Source organism: Mauremys reevesii, linkage group 1, assembly GCF_016161935.1.
Source record: "Mauremys reevesii isolate NIE-2019 linkage group 1, ASM1616193v1, whole genome shotgun sequence".
Classification (NCBI taxonomy): Eukaryota; Metazoa; Chordata; order Testudines; family Geoemydidae; genus Mauremys; species Mauremys reevesii.
The window spans coordinates 33,193,580-33,216,420 of record NC_052623.1 but is presented as its reverse complement, the minus strand read 5'-3'; the positions used below and the strand labels follow the sequence as shown (position 1 = coordinate 33,216,420).

General features: G+C 50.0%; 1 protein-coding gene across 1 annotated transcript; it reads right to left on the bottom strand.

The window, feature by feature from the left end:
• On the bottom strand, positions 1-1,467 carry FUT4 (fucosyltransferase 4). Its single transcript, XM_039499029.1, has one exon. It carries the CDS (start codon positions 1,447-1,449, stop codon positions 373-375), a length of 1,077 nt encoding a protein of 358 aa, XP_039354963.1. The 5' UTR covers positions 1,450-1,467; the 3' UTR covers positions 1-372.
• Positions 1,468-22,841: the final 21,374 nt, after the last annotated feature.

The following is a 22,841-nucleotide window of genomic DNA, read 5'->3' as shown; positions in this document are numbered from 1 at the left end:
CCTGCTTTGAGCAGGGGATTGGACTAGATGACCTCCTGAGGTCCCTTCCAACCCTAATATTCTATGATTCTAACACCATGCTGCGTTTATGGTTTCAGCTCTGGATCACCGGATAATGAAGTTCTTGAGAAAGTGCTGGGTCTGTCATAGCCCAAAGATGGAATTGCATAAGTTCATAACAAACATATAGCGGTCTGATGGTCTGTTCACCCACATTTTTAAACCTGCCTCTCAAGCGACAGGTCAGACACACTTCTGAAATCTTCTGGGTTTTTTGATGACCCCATGAAAACTAGTGCTTTTTAAGCCTTGGTTTGGCTGTACTGCATCCTCAGGAGAAGCCAACAAAGAAAACCTCCCCAACCAACACTATTAGCTTTCAAACCAGCTGGCCAAATTTTGTATGATCTTGAGTTGATCCCCAGCTGTCCTGACAGCCTCACAAACCTTGCAATATTGCTCATCCCAGAAGGAAGTCATATGAACATCATATTTGTCCCTCCAGGCGAAGTACCGCCTGTAGAGGGGTTTGTTTTGGTCGAGGAATTTCAGATAGATGGCTAACTTCCTAGGGCTGGGGAAGTCATCGATGTGGATGAAGGAGTTGGGCGGGATAAAAAGCTCGTAGTTGGACCTGGGAGGGCCCAGCACGATGGGCACAGCGCTGGATTTGAAGGCGTTCCGCCACAGCTTCTCAGTGATGTAGTCGGTGTGCTGGGAGTTTTCAAAGGCCAGGTAGAACTTGTACTGGGAGATGGTCCTGACCATGCTGCCCTCCTCCAGCGCCAGGCCTTGTGCCCCATACACATCGATGGGGACATACTTCCTCAGCTGGTGGTAGTAGCGCACCCTGGCATGCGCCTCGTTCCAGTTGCTGATGACCCAGGCCACCAGCTTGGTCTTGCGGGGCAAGCTGAAGCGTGGGGATGCCTGCCTGGCACGGAGGTACCCGTAGGGCACGAAGATGTCCGAGTCCACCCGGTAGGACATGGTCCAGTTGAAGATGCCACCCAGGTCCCTGAGCCCGGGCGAGTGCGAGGGGGACTCGAAGTTCATCCACACCCACCGCTGGGCCGGGGGGCGCTGCGGGGGGCCGGCGGGCAGCTGGCCCAGGCCGTGGAGGAGGAAGTCCCGGTGGTGGAAGATCACAGCCTGCGCCTCCTGGTAGCGGCTGCGGTTGGCGCTGGGCCGGCAGCCGCTGATGTTGAAGCGCCGCTGGCAGTCGGCCATGTGGCGGCGGTGGCCGAAGGGCTCCCACCAGAGCAGCACGGTCACCTCCGGCGGGGGCCGCGTCCGGCCGGGCCCCAGGTCCAGCGGGGGCAGCTCCTGCAGGCAAGTGTACAGGGTCAGCGCGGTGCAGCTCAGCCCGGCCGCCAGCAGCAGCCGCCGCCGCCGCCACCGCCCGCGGCGCAGTCCCCGGCCCGGGGGCCCAGCGGGGCCCGGCTCCATCGGGGGCAGCCGCCCGCGCTGCCTCTGCTCTGGCCGGCGCCGCCGCTGCTGCTGGGGAGCCGGGGATCGAAGCGACGGAGCGAGCATCCGGCAGCCGCCGCGATTCCTCCAGCCCCCAGCTGCGGGATGCGGGGGAGGCCCCGCCGGTCACGTTGGCCTCTCTGGTGCCGGCCCGGCGCTATCAGCCCTGCCCACCCGGGCCCCGGCCCTTGAATAGCCGAGCAGCCCCGGCCAACAGCCCCGTGCCAGCGCATCGGCCACTCCCCAGGGACCCGCCCCCCAGCAAGGAACAAACCCCTCCCCAGGGACCCACCCCCTACCTGGGCACAAACCCCGCCCCAGGGCCCTTCACCCCGTTCCAGGGCCCCAGTCGCTCCCTTAGGGGGACACCCCTCCCTGTGTAGGTACCGCTCCCTGCAGCCCATGTATCTCTTCTTGTCTCTTCCCTCCTCCCTCGCCTACCCCCCCCCCCGTTATTTCTCATCCCTTAGCCCCTCCTTGCCTTAAAGATACCACATCTCTTCCCTTACTTCCATCCCTCCTCCTTCCCTTGTATGGTTCCCCTAGCAGCCCCACCATCCCTCCCCAAGGTGTATTCCACTCCTGGCTGCTCATCCTTTCTGGGCTGATTTATCTGCAGCATCATCTTACTGATGTGGCACGCCATGGCTGAAGGCAGCATAAACACCATGAACGTCCTTGTTCACTCAGAAAATAAGGAAACCCACTTCCCTTCCACCAGCTGCATCGGGGGTTGCACTTCAGGAAGGAGGCACACTCCCTACTCCACCCCACCCCACCCGCCTCCAAGCATAGGCGTGAGGAGAGCACACAGGGAACAGAATATGAGGACACAGAGTACAGACTGAGCAGACACAGGGCAGGATGGGGACGGGAGAGGCCACAATAAGCACAGTGAGGAAAGGGCCCAGTGAACACTCAGCGTGAGGATGGAGGACTCTTGCTTCTTCATACACTTTCACTCATTCCTTTACTTCTGACTAGGCTCTCTCCTTCCAAGAGATTTGGAACAGCCTCCATTCTCCAAATACTTTCCCTCCATCTTCTCCTTCAGATCACTCCTTCCAACGCACTTTGTTCCCAGAGCCACAGGCCTTGACCCATCTAAATCCCCTTCTCACATTGCCTCTATGTCCCCTTGTGTTTGAATCAGGTTGTGTATTTTCTGCATTTGTCTGTAAACCCCGGGGGGCAGGCAGGGACTGCCCTGTTTTAACAAAGTGCTGTGTACAGCTTTGGTGCTTTGTAAACCTGAGAGCTATTTTATGGAAAGGTGAAGTTTCCAAATTGGACACTCTATCCAATAGATGTGTAGGGCCAAGTTCATCTCTCATGTAAATCTACCCGCAGTCCACAGTGACCCATGATTGAGAACCTAGATTTTATTATAAATAATAACAATAATAATAGTAAATAATTTTATAACAGTAGCCTCTAGATGCCACCCAGATCAGGGCCCCATATGTGCTAGGCACGGTGCAAATATAGAAAATGACAGTCCGTGCCACAAAGAGCTTAGGAGGATTTATGTCAGGATTATGTTGATCCTGAAAAAGGAAGAAGAGTTTATGTGTGGAAGTGTTCAAAGCTTAGTTGGCATCATAGACAGCCTTCCAATTCCCTGTTCACAGCACTTACAAAAATCTAAGCAACAGTAGCCCTGATAGTCACTGTATATTTATAGAAGCAGCAAAGAATCCTGTGGCACCTTATAGACTAACAGACGTTTTGCAGCATGAGCTTTCGTGGGTGAATACCCACTTCTTCTGTGCTGGATCCTTATTTGCAAAGATTTACACATTCTGCATAATATTTTCCTAATGTAAAAACAACACACATCTCACCAGACAAATATAAGATCATGTTTATTTTGCTAAATTTGTCACTACTGTGGAAGTGGCTGGGGATTATTATTTTTGAAGTCTGATGCTTTAGATAGTTATTTCCTTCAGTTGTGGGTATCCAGGTTTTGCTAGTAACTGGAACATGTTAAAAGCAAACGTAGATCCCAATCCTGCAGTGAGTTTTGCATTCAATCAATGAGGCTTTGGGCAGGCTCCCTGGAGGATCAGCACCATAGTTATAAACACTCAGCACAGTTCTCTTATCTAATGTAAATTGCACTTTACCCCTATTCTAATGCAATTGCCCTTCTGCCAGGTGGTTAATAGCAGCAAAATGAGATGGGTTCAATACATCTAGGGCCCCACTTGAGAAACTGGCTTGAGCCCCCACCCAGAAATCCGGGAAAACCAGACTCCCTGCTTGGATTACCCACTGGCAAGTACTCCAAAACTGTGTACAAACAGGAAAAATCTTTATTATAGGAAAAGAAACATAGTCATAAACTTGGGAAAACCCAGCAACAGAGTATGTATGTTGTAAGGGTCCGGTAAGGGGCTCGTCCTTCTCAGGCACGGCGGGAAGCCGGGGCACCTCACTATAGGCAGCAATCCGTCTCGGGCTCAGTCCCTCAGCAGGGCTGAGCAAACCAATACCCTCTAAACAAGGCAGAGCCCCGGCCCTTTAGCAGGGCCCGAGCAAACCCAGAGTCTATAAACCCGGCCCTAGAGCAGGGCGGGGCAGTGGGAGTTCAGGCTCAGGCCTTTCAGCAGGGCTGAGCAAAACACAGTATCTAAGGCCTCCTCAGGCCAGTGGGGAGGGGGAGTCTGCCACCCTTGGAAGGGTGGCACTGGCAGGGGGAACACAGGCCCTCCCACTCCACTGCATTCCAGCCCGGGGCCCTAGCAGCGGCAAAGATCCGCTGCAGTCAGTGGGGATCCTGGCTGCAACACACTGACATTGGCTTGGGGTCCCCTGGAGCCAGACTGGGGTCGGCTACCCCCGGGCCGCTTCCAATCTCCCCCTCCCTAGGTACCTGACTCTCGCCAGTATCATCCGGTGGGTCCCAGACCATGGGTTCCTCAGGATACCGGGCAGAGGGGAGCTCAGGCGACTCCTCTGGATACCGGGCGTAGGGGAGCTCAGGCGACTCCTCTGGGTACCAGGCACAGGGCAGCTCAGGCCAGCGCTCCTCTGGGTACTGGGCACGGGGGAGCTCAGGCCAGCACTCCTCTGGGTACGGGGCAGGCTGGGCCTGGCAGAAGCTCAAGCACCAGCATCTGTCCTCTCCAGCAGCCTCCACCCAACTGAGTGCTGGGGCCGGGCTTTTATACTTCTTGTCCCGCCCCTTGACTTCCGGGGGGCGGGACAGGCGGCAGTGGCTCCGCCCACTCCGGCACCTGGTCTGGCTCGTCCTTCTCAGGCGCGGTGGGGAGCCAGGGTGCCTCACTACATATGTGAATAAAGAGTAAAATATCTCAGCCCTGGCCTTCCAGTAACTTTGCCTATATTCTAACTCCTTTCCCATCAACCGGTGAGAATGTTGGATGGGTGGTTATCCCTTGACCGCACCATCTCACCCATCCACCAAACCCTCCTCACAGTTTGGACTACATAGGTAACCAGCACCATGACTGGTATGCAGAAGTCAGTGCAGAGAATTGAACGCATGTATTATGTGTTCACTTTGGCCTAACTGGCTTAAAGAGAGGATGACCATCTCCTGCTCTAACAGAAGAGTCCAATTGATATAAAAGGGCCACTTTATTGCTGCCGATTCTTTAGTTGAGCCATTTTTGCTTGATAATTAATGAAAACCTGGCCCCATTGAAGTGAGAAAACGCCATTGATGTCAATGGGGCTAGGATGTTGTCCATTATATTTATCATTCATAATGGCTATGATCATAATTCTTATGGCTTTCAGTAGTATAATTTCTAGCAGTGATGTCAGATGCTATTGAAAGTTCAGCTACATAATTTTTTATTCATGTGGTTCCACTTGGCACATCAAGTTTTTATTTTGGTAGCTTGCAGAGGTGGTTCTGTGTTAAGCATATTATGATTTGATCATACAAAGCCCAATCCTACACACAGTGAACTCAATCAGTATTTTGTCATTGCTTTAGAATTTATAAAGTACTTTGGGACCCCTCAAAGTGTAAGTTGCTATATGTTAAATATTATTAAGAAATATGAAAATAAATATAATGTAAATTCCAACTCTTCTGTCTGTGTTCCATTGATATAGGGCAGGGGTCAGCAACCTTTCAGAAGTGCTGTGCCGAGTCTTCATTTATTCACTCTAATTTAAGGTTTCGCGTGCCAGTGATACACTTTAACGTTTTTAGAAAGTCTCTTTCTATAAGTCTATAATATCTAACTAAAGTATTGTTGTATGTAAAGTAAATAAGGTTTTTAAAATGTTTAAGAAGCTTCATTTAAAATTAAAATTTAAATTAAAATACAGAGCCCCTCGGACCAGTGGCCAGGACCCGGGCAGTGTGAGTGCCACTGAAAATCAGCTCGCGTGCCGCCTTTGGTGTGCACTCCATAGGTTGCCTACCGCGATATAGGATATTGTTTCTGTCACTGATTGTGCAAGGCTTCCCCTTTTCATAGCCTTATCTGTTTTAAAGGTAAAACAAAAGGTTTGTTTTCTCTTTGGGGATTAGTAGTAACATTTGGCTAATTACTTTTGATTTCTGGCAGTTTCACATTGAGTCTCCAGTCAAAAATCTGAAATCTTACCTAAAAAGCCAAATAAGCAAGTAGGAAAAACAGCTGCAATACACTTTGAGCCTGATTCTGTCCTTACATCGATGTAAAGGAAGTGCAACGCTATCCAAATGTGTGGAGTTATTCTGGTTTAAACAAGGTCAAAATCAGGCCTCTTGTATTCACGTACACCAACGAAAGCTCTATATCTTGTATACCGGAGCAAGCTATTATAAATATTTACATCAAGGTTTTACGGCAGCTAGAGATTTGAACATATAACATGGATATCACCTTATTATTTGTCTTCCTATTATGGCAAATAAAAATAAGACCAATCTGAAGTAGAAGACGGGATCTTAAATTGTGTTTTAGTATTATTGAAGTGTAGTAAGAGCACTTCCACAATAATGTCCTGCTGTTACAAAGACTTACATGTGCTTAGCTTTACATATTGTACATAGTCCATTAGAAATTATATTTCTAATAACAAAGTTAGTACAGATGGGGATACGTGTAGCATTAGCTTGGATCCTGGCACATATCAAGATAACAGGGAATTAAATCATGGAAAAAGTAACTAAAAATGCTGTATGAAATGGAAGAATTGACACAGAAATACCCTTGAGTAAATGAGAATTCAAAAGCTTAGTACAGAAAAAATTAAAAGAGGAATGTCAAGAATTAATAAGAAAAAGAAGGAAAAGATTTTTTGAAGTGAGGATAAAGATACATTTCAGAGCCTGGATAGGAAAAATGAAGTGCTTTTTTTTTAGAATACTAACTGGCCATTGTAGCTTAAACAAAAAAACCTGTTGAAATAAATAGACACAAAGATGGACTATGTGTGCACTCACTGTAAGGTGGAAGAAACAGTTGATCACCTTTTCTGGGTATGTTAGGGCTTTGATGAAGAAAACGGAAAGCTTTCTGAGGAATTCAAACATCTTAAGGTAACAAAAAATTACATTATGTTATTTAATGAAAAATATTGGGGAAACGGGGTAGTATTAGAAAGTGGTTGTTGCATTCTCTGAAAGACACAGGGTAGACTGAGAAAATATAAACTAAAGTACAGTATTTAGGAATTATAGCTGATGGTGGCTATTGACTATTCAGACAAATCTGCTTCCCCATTAAAAAAAGAAAAAGAAAGAAAAGTTGTCTGAGCAATGGATTGCTCCTGCTCCAGCATCAGATCCTGGTCTTTCTCCAGCACCAGACCCTGCTTGTGCCTGCTGTACTAACCCCTGTTCCTTAGTTCCTACTCTTCTCTGGACTTGCTTCTGGATCCTGCTTCACCCCCTTTGCTCCCAGTTCCTACTGTGCTCCTGCTCCGTGCTCATCCTTGCCTAGCCTCCCATTCCTGCCCTTAGGCCTCACTTCAGACCATAGATTACCAGTCTTGGCTCTGACCCCCAGCTTGGACTTCTGACTCCAACTCTGGCTTGACTCTTGACTCTGGCATTTAGTATCTGACCCCCGCTCTGACTCTCAGCTTCGATTCCTGACTCTGGCTCAACCCCTGGCTCTGGTGGTCAGCAATTGATTCTGGTGCTATCCTTCAACTCTATTCCCTGACCTGGATGTGTGATTCCTGCACTAGACTGCCTATGTCTCAGACCCTAACAACTGCTACCTCTTCCGCAAACACCAGAAATTTGAGAGACAGCATAATAATCTCTTTTAAGCACACTTCATAATTATCATAATAATTAATAATAGTACATTGCACTTTTAAAGTGCCTGCCTTTGACAGTCTAACAGCATGTTGTAAATGTGGACTAGTTAAGCCTGGGAGATAGGCATTATAATTCCCACTTTACAGGTTGGGAAACTGAAGCTCAAGAAAATTGAGTGACTTGCCATAGAAAGAATCAATGTCATTGCCGGGGTTAGAAGTCAGGAGTTTTTGTCTCTCGCTCCTGTGCTCATGCCACTGGGTCACCTTTTTTTTTTTTAATTCTTCACTTCCTTTATAGAGAAGGAGTACAAAATTTGGACAAATTTCTGCATGTGAGCTCCCCTATACCTGATCCTCTCCTGGTATAAGGGATTTTATTCCAGGAGTGTCACTTGGGCCTGCTTCCCTGCTGCTTGAGTAGGAGGAATGAGGTTATTTTACCTCCGTATCTGGCACTGGAGCCGCTGCTGCTGGAACACTGTGTACATTTCTGGTGCCCACAATTTAAGCAGGCTGTTGATAAATTGGAGAGGGTTCAGAGAAGAGCCACAAGGATGATTAAAGGATTAGAAAACATACCTTATAGTAACTGACTCAACAAGCTCAATCTATTTAGCTTAACCAAGAGAAGGTTAAGGGGTGACTTTATTACAGTCTATAAGTACCTCCATGGGGAACAAATATTTGATAATGGGCTTGTTGGTGGCACCAGGCATGACCCAGTGTTGACAGAGGGGTGGAAAATGACAGTGCCAATGAAGGCTCCCTGTATTAGGCCTCTGCTTGTCTGAACCGCTTCCATGTTTAAACTTTAATTAACTCCACAGGCTAGATGGAAAGAATGGAATGTGTGGCAACTAGTTATCAGTACCAGGAGGCAATTATACAGCCTGCTTGCACCTGGCTAAAGGGAGTGAAACAGAATGACCGGTCAAGAAAAGTTACTAACGAGATAATATGTTTTTTGCCAAGTATGATCTAACCTGTTTAGAGTAATTGCTGCTTCATAATGTATTTGCTGTATGGGAACTGAAAAGGAGGGCGAAGAGGGGGGGGAGGGGGGAGCTGGGCATTGGGGGTAATAGACATGCTTAGCTAAGATCATGTATAAAGACAGAGAGCTGCTTGTATGAGGTGTGCTTGATCTGAGGTGTGTACCTCCAAGCATCCTGCGCTTTGAGATCTCAAATAAACCTTTTTTGCTTCTCCACCCTGGTGTGTCTAATTGGAGCGAGGCACTCCGGGCAACGAATCACTGTTTGCTGTAGCCTCAGGCCTTGTGCCGGCAACAGTTTTGGTGTCCCTGGGTGGGCTTGAGGCTAAATTTAGCCTTGCCCGGACCCCTCCTGGAGGTCGATGGATTGCGGCGACGACCGATGCCCAGCGCGCACCGGTGACTTCATCGGGGGCCTCGGCGGAGACGCGGTGTGGTCGACCCCGGAGGGCACTACGGTGCAACGCGCTCAGATAGTGGAGAAGCAGCTGCGGGCGACGGTGGGGAACCGGTCTCGTGAATAAGGTAGGAACAGTCCAGTGCTGTTAACCTTTTGTTTGCCTGTTAAGACCTGGGGACGCCCAGTGTCTTCCCATAGGTATGGGGCAGGGACAGAGTACAGGCAGGGTACGGTGTACACCCTTAGAATGCATTCTGATGAATTGGAAAGTGTTTGAAAAGATCCATTGACTAAAAGTAAACTGAAAAGATTCTGTACAGTAAACTGGCCTCAGTATCAGCTAGAGGGCCAGGAAAGGTGGCCACCGGAGGGATCACTTAATTACAACACGATCCTTCAATTAGCTTTGTTTTGTCAGCGAATGAATAAGTGGAATGAATTTATGTATGCACAGTTGTTTATGTTGTTGAGAGATAGGTCAGATCTGTTGCAAGAGTGTAATCTGACTCCGACAGGCTCGGCAGTCACTGTTGTTAGTTCCCCGAACCCCTCCCCGGTTGTAATGGCAGAGTCGGTGTCCCCTTCGGCTCCTACACCCCCACCGTATAAAGACCAGGTGCCTCAGGTTTCAGAGATTGCTCCTTCAGTGGGATTTTATCCGTTGATTACTGAGACTGTGGTGGCTCGCCCGGGAGCAGAGGGGCGCCGGGCCACTACTATGCTAGTTTACTCACATGTGCCTTTTAACCCAGTGGACCTAGCAGCCTTTAAGGCACAGGCAGGGGAATTCTCCACGAATCCCAGCAAGTTTATTTCGGTTTTTGAGGGATGTTTTGCCAGTCACAAGCCTGACTGGGATGACTGTAATATCCTTATGAGGACCCTGTTGTCTGAAGTGGAGAGGAATCAGGTTATAGCTAAGGCAAGAGAAGAAGCACAACTAAGGCATGATCGGGATCCAGCTAATGTTGCCACTCCTGCCAATATGGTCCCCCTAGCAGATCCTAGGTGGAATCCTAATGAGCCTAATGGTCAGACCCGCCTCACTGTGTACAAGGAGCTGCTCTTGCTAGGACTCCGACGCTCAGCTGTTCGCCATAACAATTGGGCCAAACCTTATGAGCTCATACAGGAGCCTAAGGAAAGTCCGGTCGCTTTTCTGCAGCGCATCCGGGATGCCATTCGGCAAAACACTAACGCAGACCCTGATAATGCAGCAACTGAGGCAATTATAAAAGGTATCTTTACCAGCCGTGCTGCCCCTGACATTAAAAGGAAATTGCAGAAAAAGGAGGATTTGATGGGCATGTCTGTGGCACAGATTTTGGAAACTGCAAACAAGGTTTACAGCCTTAGAGAGGGAGAGAAGGAAAAAAGGCAAGTGAAGATGATGGTTGCAGCAGTACAGGCCAGTGGCAAGAGGAAGTTTCAGGAAAGTGGTGGAAGGGGCCGGGGAATGAGAGGTCGTAAACGTGGGCGCCCTGGCTCACAGGAAAGGCGTTTGGGTCGCAATCAGTGTGCCATATGCCGGAAGGAGGGACACTGGAAAAATGAGTGCCCCGAGAGGGAAGATACCCCTATGATGGCAGCAGAGAATCAAGACTAGGGGTGTCAGGGGAGACGGACTATCCTGCCCCCGGAACCCCGAGTAAAAATGCGGGTGGGAAATTCTGAAATAGACTTTTTAGTAGACTCTGGAGCAGCTCGAACTGCTGTAAATCAACCCCTCCAGCTGCCTGTGGCAGATTCCCTCACTGTGGTCGGTGCTACAGGAAAAGGAATCAAATGTCCAGTGTATGCCCCAGCAGAATGTGCTTTGGGAGACAGAACTCTCTCCCACAAGCTGGTTTACCTCCCCGACTGCCCAACGCCTCTACTGGGACGGGATCTGCTTTGTCGCTTAGGTGCCACCCTGCACTTCACCCAAGATGAAATCACCCTCACCTTGCCCCCAGAGAATGCCTGGATAATGACTCTTGCAGTTGAGCCCTCAGCCATGCAAGCCCCAGAGTGGAGCCAGTGGGAGGACCAGGTTTTTCCTCTAGTATGGGCATCGGGGGTCCCAGGAAAGGCAGTACATCACACCCCCATTAAAGTTCAGCTCCTGCCAGGAAAAGGTCCGGTGCGAATCAAGCAGTATCCGATCAAGAGGGAGGCCAGAGAAGGGCTGCAGGAAACTATAAATCAGTTTCTGAAGTACGGGGTACTGCGAGAATGTCAGTCAGCCTGGAACACCCCCATCCTGCCTGTTCGAAAGCCCAATGGCACCTATCGGCTGGTCCAGGACCTGAGGGCAGTTAATGAACGGGTTAAGACTCTGCACCCCCTTGTTCCAAACCCCTATACACTGTTGGCATCTATAGGAGGGCAGTACACCCACTTTTCAGTCCTAGACCTGAAAGATGCTTTCTTCACAATTCTGGTCGACACACAATCTCAGGAGATTTTCTCCTTCGAGTGGGAAGACAACCGAAGGGTTAAAAAGCAGCTTTGCTGAACTGTGTTAGCACAGGGATTTGAGAACTCCCCTACGCTTTTCGGCCAGGCTCTGGCCAAAGACCTGGAGGAGTGGAATACTCGGACGGGATTCTCCTCCTGCAGTATGTTGACGACCTGTTAATAGGGGCGGTGGGATTAACCCCTTGCCTCCACGCCACTGTGAGCCTCCTGAACTTTGTTGGACTCAGAGGATACCGGGTAGCTCAGAGCAAGGCTCAAATTGCCCTCTCAGAAGTACAGTACTTAGGATTTCACATAAGACAGGGGGAGAGACAGCTTTCAAACGAAAGGAAGGAAGCAATCTGTCAAATTTCTGTCCCAAGCAATCGTAAACAGCTCAGGGCTTTTCTGGGCATGGCAGGCTTTTGCAGAATATGGATCCCAGAGTTTGGACTGTGGGCTAAGCCCTTGTATGAATGTGTTAAGGGAATGGATCACGACCCCTTTCACTGGTCCTCAGAAGCTGACAAGGCATTTAAAGTGTTAAAGCGAAAGCTAATGAAAGCCCCAGCACTCGGCCTGCCTGACCTTTCTAAGCCGTTTCAACTGTATGTGCATGAAAGAAAAGGAGTAGCCCTGGGAGTGCTTACTCAATTATTAGGCACTTGGAAACGTCCTGTGGCATATTTCTCTAAACAACTGGATCAAGTTGCCAAGGGGTGGCCAGCTTGCCTGCGAGCTGTCGCGGCAACTGCCCTAGTGCTTGGTGAAGCAGAGAAACTGACTTTGGGGGGGACTGTGCAGGTGTATACCCCTCATATGGTTCAAGCCCTGCTGGACACTAAGGGTGGTCTCTGGCTCACGCAGGCTCGGGTAGCTCGGTACCAGGCTAAACTCCTAGAAAATCCTGCAGTTACCCTGCAGACCTGCCCCTCCCTCAACCCAGCCACTATGTTACCAGAAACAGAGGAGCAGGAACATGACTGTTTAAAAATCATAAATGCTAAGTACAGGCTGAGTGTTTAGTCTGTCAAAAGAACAACCCTCGACCAGGAGTGTCAGTGCCACCAGCCACTCTGGAACCTACCCCAGGGCCAGGATTGGTGTGGCAAGTAGACTTCACTGAGTTCCCCCGGACCCAAGGGTTCAGGTACCTCCTTGTCATGGTGGATCGATTCAGCGGATGGCCTGAAGCCTTCCCATGCCGAAACAACACTGCCAGAACAGTGGCTCTCAAGTTTGTCAAGGAGATCATTCCTCGCTTTGGACTCCCCCAGTGGATGGAATCTGACAATGGAACACACTTCACATCGCAAGTCATTCAGGGGATTTCGGATGTTCTACAAATCACCTGGAAGCTCCACACTCCATGGCGACCACAGGCCAGTGGAGTAGTGGAACGTACTAATCAAACACTCAAGCGGCATCTCTCAAAGGTCTGCCAAGAGGCTTCTCTTCGGTGGCCTGATGCCTTACCCCTTGTTTTGCTCCGAGTTCGTGCTCTCCCAAAGGGCAGGTTAGGGCTTAGTCACTTCAAGATTATGTTTGGAAAGGCATGGCCTATGAATGGTACACCGGTTCTGTTAGGGGAGTGGGAGGTAGGCTGCGGTTTCTTATCTCAGTACATGTGCTCTCTGTCTGCTGTTCTCTGTTCTCTCCACAGGTACACCAAAGATTTGCAGCCTCTCCCGCTGGATGCCCCTGTCCACTCCCTGCAGCCTGGTGACTCCGTTCTCGTTCGTACCTGGAAGGACGAGCCTCTCCAAGAGAAGTGGAAGGGACCTCACACCGTCCTGCTGATCACCCACACAGCAGCAAAGGTCGAGGGATACAAGAACTGGATCCACTACTCCCGTCTGAAAGCAGTGCCAGCTCCTGAACGGTGGACTGTCCAACCTGCGGAGAAGACTGCCAACGACGATCTGGGACTTAAGCTGTTATTCAGGCAACAGTAAGGCCTGCTGGGAATGCCCTGTGACCCCTTTGGACAGTTACAGCGCACTCCCCGTGAACACTCTGAGCGTTGGCTGTGTTTATTTTCACAGGGCCAGCCTAACCTGTGGGCCTGGTCCCTTTTGTTTTTAATCTGCTTGTTGTTAGTGGTAGTAATTTTGTGGGTATTTGGGGAATTGTAATTGTTAGGCCTTAGGATCACTGGCCCAGTATGGATCCAGGCCTAGGGTGTGCCACAATGTTACTCTTTGCTATGGGAACACTCCTCTCATTGACTCCCGTTTCTCCCCAGGCACATGCGGGATGGAGGGGAATCCCTAACAAATTAGAGTCAAATATGTATGAGAACCTGAAGATTTGCTTTGCCCAAGAGTTTAATCTCTCTAACTGCTCCTCCGTAAACTTTGTACCCCCCGTGCCCCGAAGGTCCCTATGTACCCTCTCATTGACAGCCCCAGCTCCATAGAACTCAATTATGTTTTGTCCACAGTATATGAGAACACTCAGCCAAAGGTTTGTTGAGTATTCTCAAAGGAGGGAATTGTTGGTGGCACCAGGCATGACCCAGTGTTGACAGAGGGGTGGAAAATGACAGTGCCAATGAAGGCTCCCTGTATTAGGCCTCTGCTTGTCTGAACCGCTTCCATGTTTAAACTTTAATTAACTCCACAGGCTAGATGGAAAGAATGGAATGTGTGGCAACTAGTTATCAGTACCAGGAGGCAATTATACAGCCTGCTTGCACCTGGCTAAAGGGAGTGAAACAGAATGACCGGTCAAGAAAAGTTACTAACGAGATAATATGTTTTTTGCCAAGTATGATCTAACCTGTTTAGAGTAATTGCTGCTTCATAATGTATTTGCTGTATGGGAACTGAAAAGGAGGGCGAAGAGGGGGGGGAGGGGGGAGCTGGGCATTGGGGGTAATAGACATGCTTAGCTAAGATCATGTATAAAGACAGAGAGCTGCTTGTATGAGGTGTGCTTGATCTGAGGTGTGTACCTCCAAGCATCCTGCGCTTTGAGATCTCAAATAAACCTTTTTTTGCTTCTCCACCCTGGTGTGTCTAATTGGAGCACTCCGGGCAACGAATCACTGTTTGCTGTAGCCTCAGGCCTTGTGCCGGCAACAGGCTCTTCAGTCTAGCAGACAAAGCTATAACATGATCCAATGGCTGGAAGCTGAAACTAGACAAATTCTGACTTGAAATAAGGTGCACATTTTTAACAGTGAGGGTAATTACCCACTGGAACAATTTACCAAGGGTTATGGTGGATTCTCTATCACTGGCAACTTTTACATCACGATTGGATGTTTTTGTGAAAGCTATGCTGTAGTTCCAACAGGCACTAATTCAGGGACGTCTTATGGCCTGAGTAACACAGGAGGTCAGACTAGATGATCACAGTGGTCCCTGCTGTCTTTATAATGTATAAATTCGGGGCAGGTGGCTCAGACGCTAAGAGCTGTAACCAGCTCCCTGCACTGCCCCTCCCCCCACACCTGAGCAGAGCTCAGACAGGGTGAGGAATCTGTCTCTGAGGGTATGTCTACACTGCAATTAAAAACCCACCTCTGGCTGGTGCCAGCTGACTTGGGCTTGTAGGACTCCAACAAAAGGGCTGTTTAATTGCAGTGAAGACCTTGAATTCGGGCTCCAGCTGGGGCTCAAGGACCCTGTGAGTGGGGGCAGGTGTGCAGAGCTCGGTCTGCAGCCCAAGTCGAATGTTTACAGTGCAATTAACAGCCCTGTAGCCCAAGCTCCACAAGCCTGAGTCAGCTGGCACAGGCCAGCCCTGGGTTTCTAATTGCAGTGTAGACATACCCTTAATTTCTCTGGGTGGGGAGACTGGAAACTGCAACGTTTTCCTTAGCCATGGTTCTTCTAAACAAACATAGGGTCTTAGCTGGCAGTCCTGCTCTCTCTTTACTTGGGCAAAACTCCCACTGATGTCAATGGCAAATATGCCCTAATAAGAACTGAGTAATATTCCAGGATTGGGCCCTTAAGCCCTAAAGGCATTGCAAAGCAAAACACATTTGCTTGTTTTGTATTCCAAATGTTTGCAGTTTCTAACAGCAGCAAATGTTTTTGCCCAAGAGCTGCCCAGCTGGCCTCTTCATCCTCTCTGACTCACTGTCTTCTTTAGCACCTGATGTTTATTTAGGTCTGAATTCTTTCTAAATTCATCAACTGTCTCAAAACTCCAGTTTAAAAAGGCACCGGAAGATGGTGATGTATTTCTAGTCCCAAACTATTGAGCCAGATACTGTAGTGCAATGGGAGACCTGGCAGAGTTTGTTTTAAAAACAGAAATGATTATTTTCACAGAATGGCAGGATACTATTTTCCTGCATATAAATATTTCTGGGTCAGATTTTCAAATCCTTTCTCCGCAAATAGTATTCAAGGGAGTGTTTGCAGAGTATGGCATTACTCAGTGTGAAAAAACAGGTCAAATCCAGCACAAAATGAATTATATGCTATTTTCTGGTGTAATGTTTAAACACATATGTAATTTGATTACATACAGTGTATTATTTGGACAATGTAATCTATTTGGTTGAAGGATTAAACAATTCTGAAAAGTAACTGTATATAAAAGATTAAATCCATGGTCTTTATATGCAGCAAAGGGAGTGTCAGTGTGCACCAGTATTCTAGTAGGTAATAGCCCCATGTGCAGGACCAAGTCTAGGCACCAGCAAACCAAGCACGTGCTTGGGGCAGCACAATTTGAGAGGTGGCATTCCAGGAGGCTTTTTTTTCTTTCTCTTTGGCAGTTGCGCTCTTGGAGGGTTTTTTTTGCTTGGGGTGGCAAAAAACCTAGAGCTGGCCCTGCCCAGGTGCATCTGAGTAGCATAGGCACCAACTTTCCCCGGTGCCAGTGGGTGCTTGGGCCCCCCCGCCCTGGCCCTGCCGTGATTTCACCCTTTCCCCAACCCCTTTCCCAAAGTCCCTACCCCAACTCTGCCCCCTCCCTGTCCTTATTGGACCCCTTCCCCAGATCCCCGCCACGTTCCCCCTCCTCTCCCCTCCCTCCAAGCGCTTGCCGCGTGAAACAGCTGTTTCACGGCACAAGTGCTGGGAGCTAGTGGGGAAAAGCAGGCACATGGCGCACTCAGGGGAGGAGGCGGAGGCGGAGGTGATTTGGGCCGGGGGGCGGGGAGTTGCCGGTGGGTGCAGAGCACCCACCAATTTTCCCCCGTGGGTGCTTCAGCCCCAGAGCACCCATGGAGTTGGTGCCTATGCTGAGTAGGGTAGAATTAATCTATGCAGAGGGCTGTGTAAAGTTAATATTGCCAGATCAGGGTGCAGAGATGCACAGATGTGTTGACCACACCCTGATCTGCAAACCCTGTCCCAGAATGCCTCTGTGCTTTCTGTTGCAGAAGATGTTCTCAAATGGCCACTCCATGTGTTAAGGTCAGAGCCAAAACTGGAGCAAAAAACTTTCATCTCAAGATTCCAAACTGCTCTCAGGTTTTGTGACACACACACACAGAGGCAGCAGACAACCACAGTATGACTCTGTGGATGTCTGTTAGTTCTTTTATGACAGTATTCCATTGTGAATCTTTAGTTAGAAGCAGTTCTTGAATAACTTGGCTATGAGACTTGGGTTTATAAATCCAGAGAGAAAGAATAATTCTGCACAACCAAGATTTCTCCCCTACTCTAAGGTCCCATATGTGATGAAACTATTAACTAAGGAACAAGTGTTAAAAGACTAAGGCCTGGTCTACACTAGGCGTTTCACTGAGGCACCTTATCGATTTTAATGGCTCTTTAAATCGGTTTCTGTACTACTTCTGGTCTGGTAAGTCCCTTGCAGCCGTTTAAACAGATGAACCCTCCTGGCCATCCTGGATGTTTGTGGATCCACCAGTGCTTGCAGCAGTGCCCTGGTGCTGCGGTGCCAAGATAGGGATATGGGTTCCATCTATCGCCCCACAGTTAGGGATCCCATTGCAGCAAAGCCATCCACTATGGCCTGCTTCCCAAGTCACAACCTTCGTGATTGCTTTGGCTACTTGCACCACAGTAGATTTCCAACTCCAAATTGATTCCCGACTGACCGGTAGCTGTGGGCTATCGCCACTCGCTCTCTACTGTGACTCATCTTATGGCGTTTCAGGGCAGGTCAATGGATAGAATCTGCCCCATTACCATCAGGATCCACTCATCACTGTTCCGCCTCTTACTGTCCTGGTTCAGCATATTTAATGAATTCGAATAGTCCCCTAAGACCTGCAATTCTACAACTGGCTCCACTCAGATGGATCCTTGCATTGGCACCACTGAAGTCAGTGAGTTTCCGTACAAGTGCAAGGATCCACCCTTACAGAACTGCAGGATGGGACTATAGCTGCAAGTATTATATGAAACTTACTCATAGACGATCCCAACTGCTAAAACCAGACTATGCATAACTCTACTTCTACTCATGACAAGATGCAGGAGGAAATACTTGGAGGAAAAACAAAAAGACAATGACTTTTATGCCTTTAGTTATGTAATTCAACACTCTTAATCAGCAACAACCATTTCATAGGGAGGTGTTTCCCTTATTATTTTGTCTTTGATTTCTTGATATGTTGATTTTGGATCTCTTTTGTGTTAGTAGTTAAAATATATTGCATGACTTTGAAAGACAAAAGTCAATATATGAGCATTTGTAAATCTTATCAACACTTACAAAAAATAAGAAGGGTTCTTTGCGTTTTTTAATGGTAGGAATGTTTAGTTTGGAAATGGAGGGAGAGATACAGGAATGCTGTATAACAGAGAAGGCCAGTTGGACAATCCTTTTAACCCTGTCCCAGAATAAAAGATCAAATCAACAGTTGATAAAATTAAAAGACAAACACAGTCAATGCCGATAAAGGGAAATATTTTTATGTGCAAGTACTTTGAACTCACAGCTGTGGAATATTATTGAAGCAAACTGTTTAATAAGATTCAAATGAATGATTAGACATATGAATAAGAATAGTGCCTGTGTGTATATTAGCCTAGATAACAGTTCAAGAGAAATCAATCGTCAAGCTTCTAGGGAAAAAATGTTCAGTGGATAGGATCAAGAAGAAATGTGCTCCATGGTTGTACAGTTGTGCAGGTGCAGTATGAGGCTTTTCATCCTCCTCTGAAACTCCTGGTACAAACTACTTTCACAGCTAGGACACCAGACTAGATGGACAAAACTAGACAGAGGGTGAAAGGAAATTGCTGTGCTCCTGGTAGTCAATTTTACACCATCTTCATTGCAGCAAGGTGAGACTTAGGCTTCATAGAGTATGTCTACACTGCGATAAAAGACCCGCAGCACGGCTGACTTGGGCTTCAATGGCTCAGTCTGCAGGGCTATAAAACTGCAGTGTAGACATTCAGCCTCAGGCTGGAGCCTGGGAGCGGGAGAGTCTCAGAGCCTGGGCTCCACCATGAGCCCAAATGCCTACACTGCAGTTTTATAGCCCCACGGCCTGAGTCAACTGACCTGGGCTCTGAGACTCAGTGCCACAGGTTTTTTATTGCAGTGTAGTCATTCATAATGCCTAAAGTGACTCCCAGGTCAGGTAGACAGATGTGCTTGAGCTAGCACGCTAAAAATAGCAGTGTGGATGTTGTGGCATGGGTGACTGCATGGGCTAGCTTCCTGAATGCAAGCCTGGCAGCTCCCCTGGGTCCATACTCAGGTGGCTAGCTCATGCCACCACCCATGCTGCAAGTCCACACTGCTATTTGCTAGTGTGTGTCTCTCTGTCTGGGCTAGGAAGCTTTTGTCCAGCTTCAGTGTAAATGCACCCTGTAGCAAAGCAGTGGGATTCCCCCACAGCCCCGTGGAGGGATGTGCCTCTCCTAGCACCAATGTGGGCAGAGCCAGCATGTCCTGCACCTGTCCCGCCAGAGGGCAGGGCACAGGACAGGAAGTAGAAAAGAGCAACTGCAGTGCTCACTTGGAAGCCAGCCGCTGGAGAGGCCAGATGCCTATGGCCTAGCTTCGGGCTGGGACACGCCAGCAGGCTGTGGCCGACATGAGGACTGACCAGGCCAGCCCCGCCTACCCATGGCCACCTACCCTGAGGAGCAGCCGAGCCTACCCCTCGACGCTACCTGGAGGAACTGATGGTGCTGGAAACCTCTGAGGACACCACCCTAACCGAGGTACCCTATGAGGGGGAGTCTGGAAGTAACCCGGAGGCAGTCGGCCCTGGTCTGGCTGCAGCTCAGCCAGAACCCACGTCAGTGTGTTGCGGTCAGGATCCCCACTGACACAACAGCGAGCCTCTTGCCGCTGCTGGGGCCCTCACACCAGACGCTCAGAAGCCTGAGCCCCAACTGTGTGTTTGCTGCCCCGCCCTGACCTAGGGCCTGGGCCCATATTGAACTATTGGCTCAGCCCTGGCCTAAGGGCCTGAGCTTCTGATTGTGTGTTTGCTGCCATGCCCTAACCCAGGGCCTGGACTCACATTGAACTATTGCGAGGCGGTGGGATCCCCCACAGCCCCGTGGAGGGATGAGCCTTGGCTGAACCCTTCTACACACCCTTAGACTTAGGGTGACCATATTTCCCAAAGGGAAAACAGGACACTGCATGGGACTAGCCTGAGGGCTTCCTTCCTCTCTTCATGTCAGTGGCCATTACAAACACAGGGGAAGGTTTATTCTGTGTGCAGCTCAGCACTCAAAACAAAATGGAAGGGTTAAATGCTGAACAGCTGTACTTGAATCATGAGGTTGCTTCGGTTTCCGGGGAGTCGATTGGCCAGTCTTGGGATAGAAAGGACATTATCCCATGGGATTGTGGGATAGCATTGGTGGACACTCAGGACTAAAGACAGGGGGCCCAGGCTGAGCTGTGTTCATACTGCAAAATGATGGAGTTTGGGCCTGTGCGTCCATGGGACTCTGTCTCAAACCCTCCACCCCTCAGGGTCCTGGGCCCAAGTTAGATCCATCAACGGCTATTAGCCAGGATAGGCAGGGATGCTGTCCCTAGCCTCTGTTTGCCAGAAGCTGGGAATGGATTGTGACAGATTTATGTTACCAATCTGCCTGGGGCATCAGGTGATCAGGCTGAGGCCACAGGATCTTTAGTGGAGGAGATGAAGAGCACACCAAGTGCTGAATTTTAAAGCTTTATTAATAAACTAACAGCAGAGAGTGCTGGGGATCCCCCACGTCACTCAGAGAAAGGAAAAAGCAAAGCGTTAGTGTTCCAAGCTCTAGCCCACTTTCATACTCACACCCGCACTACCTGAGTCTGGCCAAGCCTGGGTGTAACATAAGAAGAGCAGGGAAGGGTAGACGGGAGTTCTTGTCCTGTGAACGGGTTGTCCAGAGTCTGCTGTGATCTCCAACTTGCTTTGGCTCTCAGGATGCTTATTAAGTCCTGGGTTCTTTTGGGGGTGTTTTCGTTCAGAGCCCTCAGTGCCTGGTGCTCTACTGTTCTTTGTGCCAGTCCAAACCAGCTCACTGTGGCCTTGGCTTTCCCAAAACACACCGGCTTCAGAGACTTTGTTTTCCACCCCCATTGGCCTTCGCCATCTCCTTCACTCTCACTGTTCTCACTGCAATCTCTGCAACCCTACTCAACTTAATTCTCCTCTTCTCACGGCTGGGCAGCTGCAGATTTCTCGTCGAGCCGATGACCTTAGACCGGGGTCAGCGTCTTATCTTCAGACGGAGCTAGCTGAAGTGTCGAGTTAACCCGTTCTCTGCTCTCTTCCTCCCTCCCCCCTTGGTCTTTCCCAACCTGCAAAGGAATCTTCCACTTTACACTCACACACCTTTGACCCTCCCCCGAAATGCTTTGCAATGCTTGCAACCGCATTAGCAACATACAATGCTAATTTGCCTCTCCATGGGACCCCCTGAGGGAGTCATTGGGCCTGTGACAGGATCACTTGATGATTACCTGTTCTGTTCATTCCCTCTGGGGCACCTGGCATTGGACACTGTCGTAAGACAGAATACTGGGCTAGATGGACCTTTGGTCTGACCCAGTATGGCCGTTCTTATGTTAGATAGAGTGAGAGTAGACGGAAGAGGGTTTTAGGGTTGAGCCTGGTCTTACAGTGCAGTGTAGCTACACCCTTTTATGCTTTTGAAAATGTTACGCTAGGTAAATAACCATGCTCTAGGTCAGCGGTTCTCAAACTTTAGCAACCTGAGGACCCCCATTTTGATTTAAAATTTTTGGGGGACCCCCCCAAGTCCCCCACTCAGCTCTGGGCCCCGTCCCCACTCCACTCTTTCCCCCAAGGCCCCACCACACCTCTTCCCGCTCCCCGTTCACTCCATCCCCGTCCCTCCATCACTCACTCTCTCCCACCCTCACTCACTTTCACCAGACTGGGGCAGGAGGTTGGGGTGCAGGAGGGGGTGCAGGGTGCAGGCTCTGGGAGGGAGTTTGGGTGCGGGAGGGGTGCAGGCTCTGGGAGGGAGTTCGGGTGCAGGAGGCAGTGTGGGGTGCAGGCTCTGGGAGACAGCTTTGGTGTGGGGTATGGGCTCTGGGCTGGGACGCGGGAGGGGGTGAGCTGTGCGGATTCTGGGAGGAAGTTTGAGTGCAGGAGGGGTGCAAGAGGCTTTAGAGGGGAGTTTGGGTGTGGGAGGGGGTACGGGCACTGGGAGCAGGGCCAGCTCCAGACCCCAGCGCGCCAAGCAGGCGCGTGGGGCAGCATTGTCCTGGCAGGGCGGCATTTGGCTTCGGCGGTCCTTCCGCAGTCATGCCTGCGGGAGGTCCACCGGAGCCCTGGGACGAGCGGACCTGCCACAGGCATGACTGCGGAGGGTCCCCTCTTCCCGCGGCTCCGCTTGAGCTCCTGCAGGCATGACTGTGGCGGGTGCACTGGTCCCGCGGCTCGGACGGAGCTCCCGCAGGCATGCCTGCAGATGCTCCACCAGAGCCGCGGGACCACGGGACGGTCCGCAGGCACTTCTGCCCCAGCCGCGGGACCGGGGAAGGGTGGCGCGAGCGGTGCGGCGCGCCGCCCTGCTTGGGGCGGCGGAATTTCTAGAGCCGCCCCTGACTGGGAGGGAGTTTGGGTGCAAGGAGGGTGTGAAGGGTGCAGGCTCTCAGCTGGGGCAGAGGGTTGGGGAGGGGGTGAGGGGAGGCACATACCTCAGGTGGCTCCCGAAAGCAACTGGCACATCCCTCTGGCAGCGGCTTCTAGATGGGGAGGGCAGGCGGTCTCCGCGCACTGCCCCTGCCTGCAGGCACCGCCCCTGTAGCTTCTATTGGCCTCAGTTCCTGGCCAATGGGAGCTGCGGAGTTGGCCCTGGGGCAGTGTGCAGAGACCCCCTGCCTCCCCACGCCCAGGGGCCGCAGGGACATAGC

What these genes read in the sequence shown, in the direction of transcription:
- FUT4 (XM_039499029.1), bottom strand. Translation starts at nt 1,449, where the DNA reads ATGGAGCCGGGCCCCGCTGGGCCCCCGGGCCGGGGACTGCGCCGCGGG.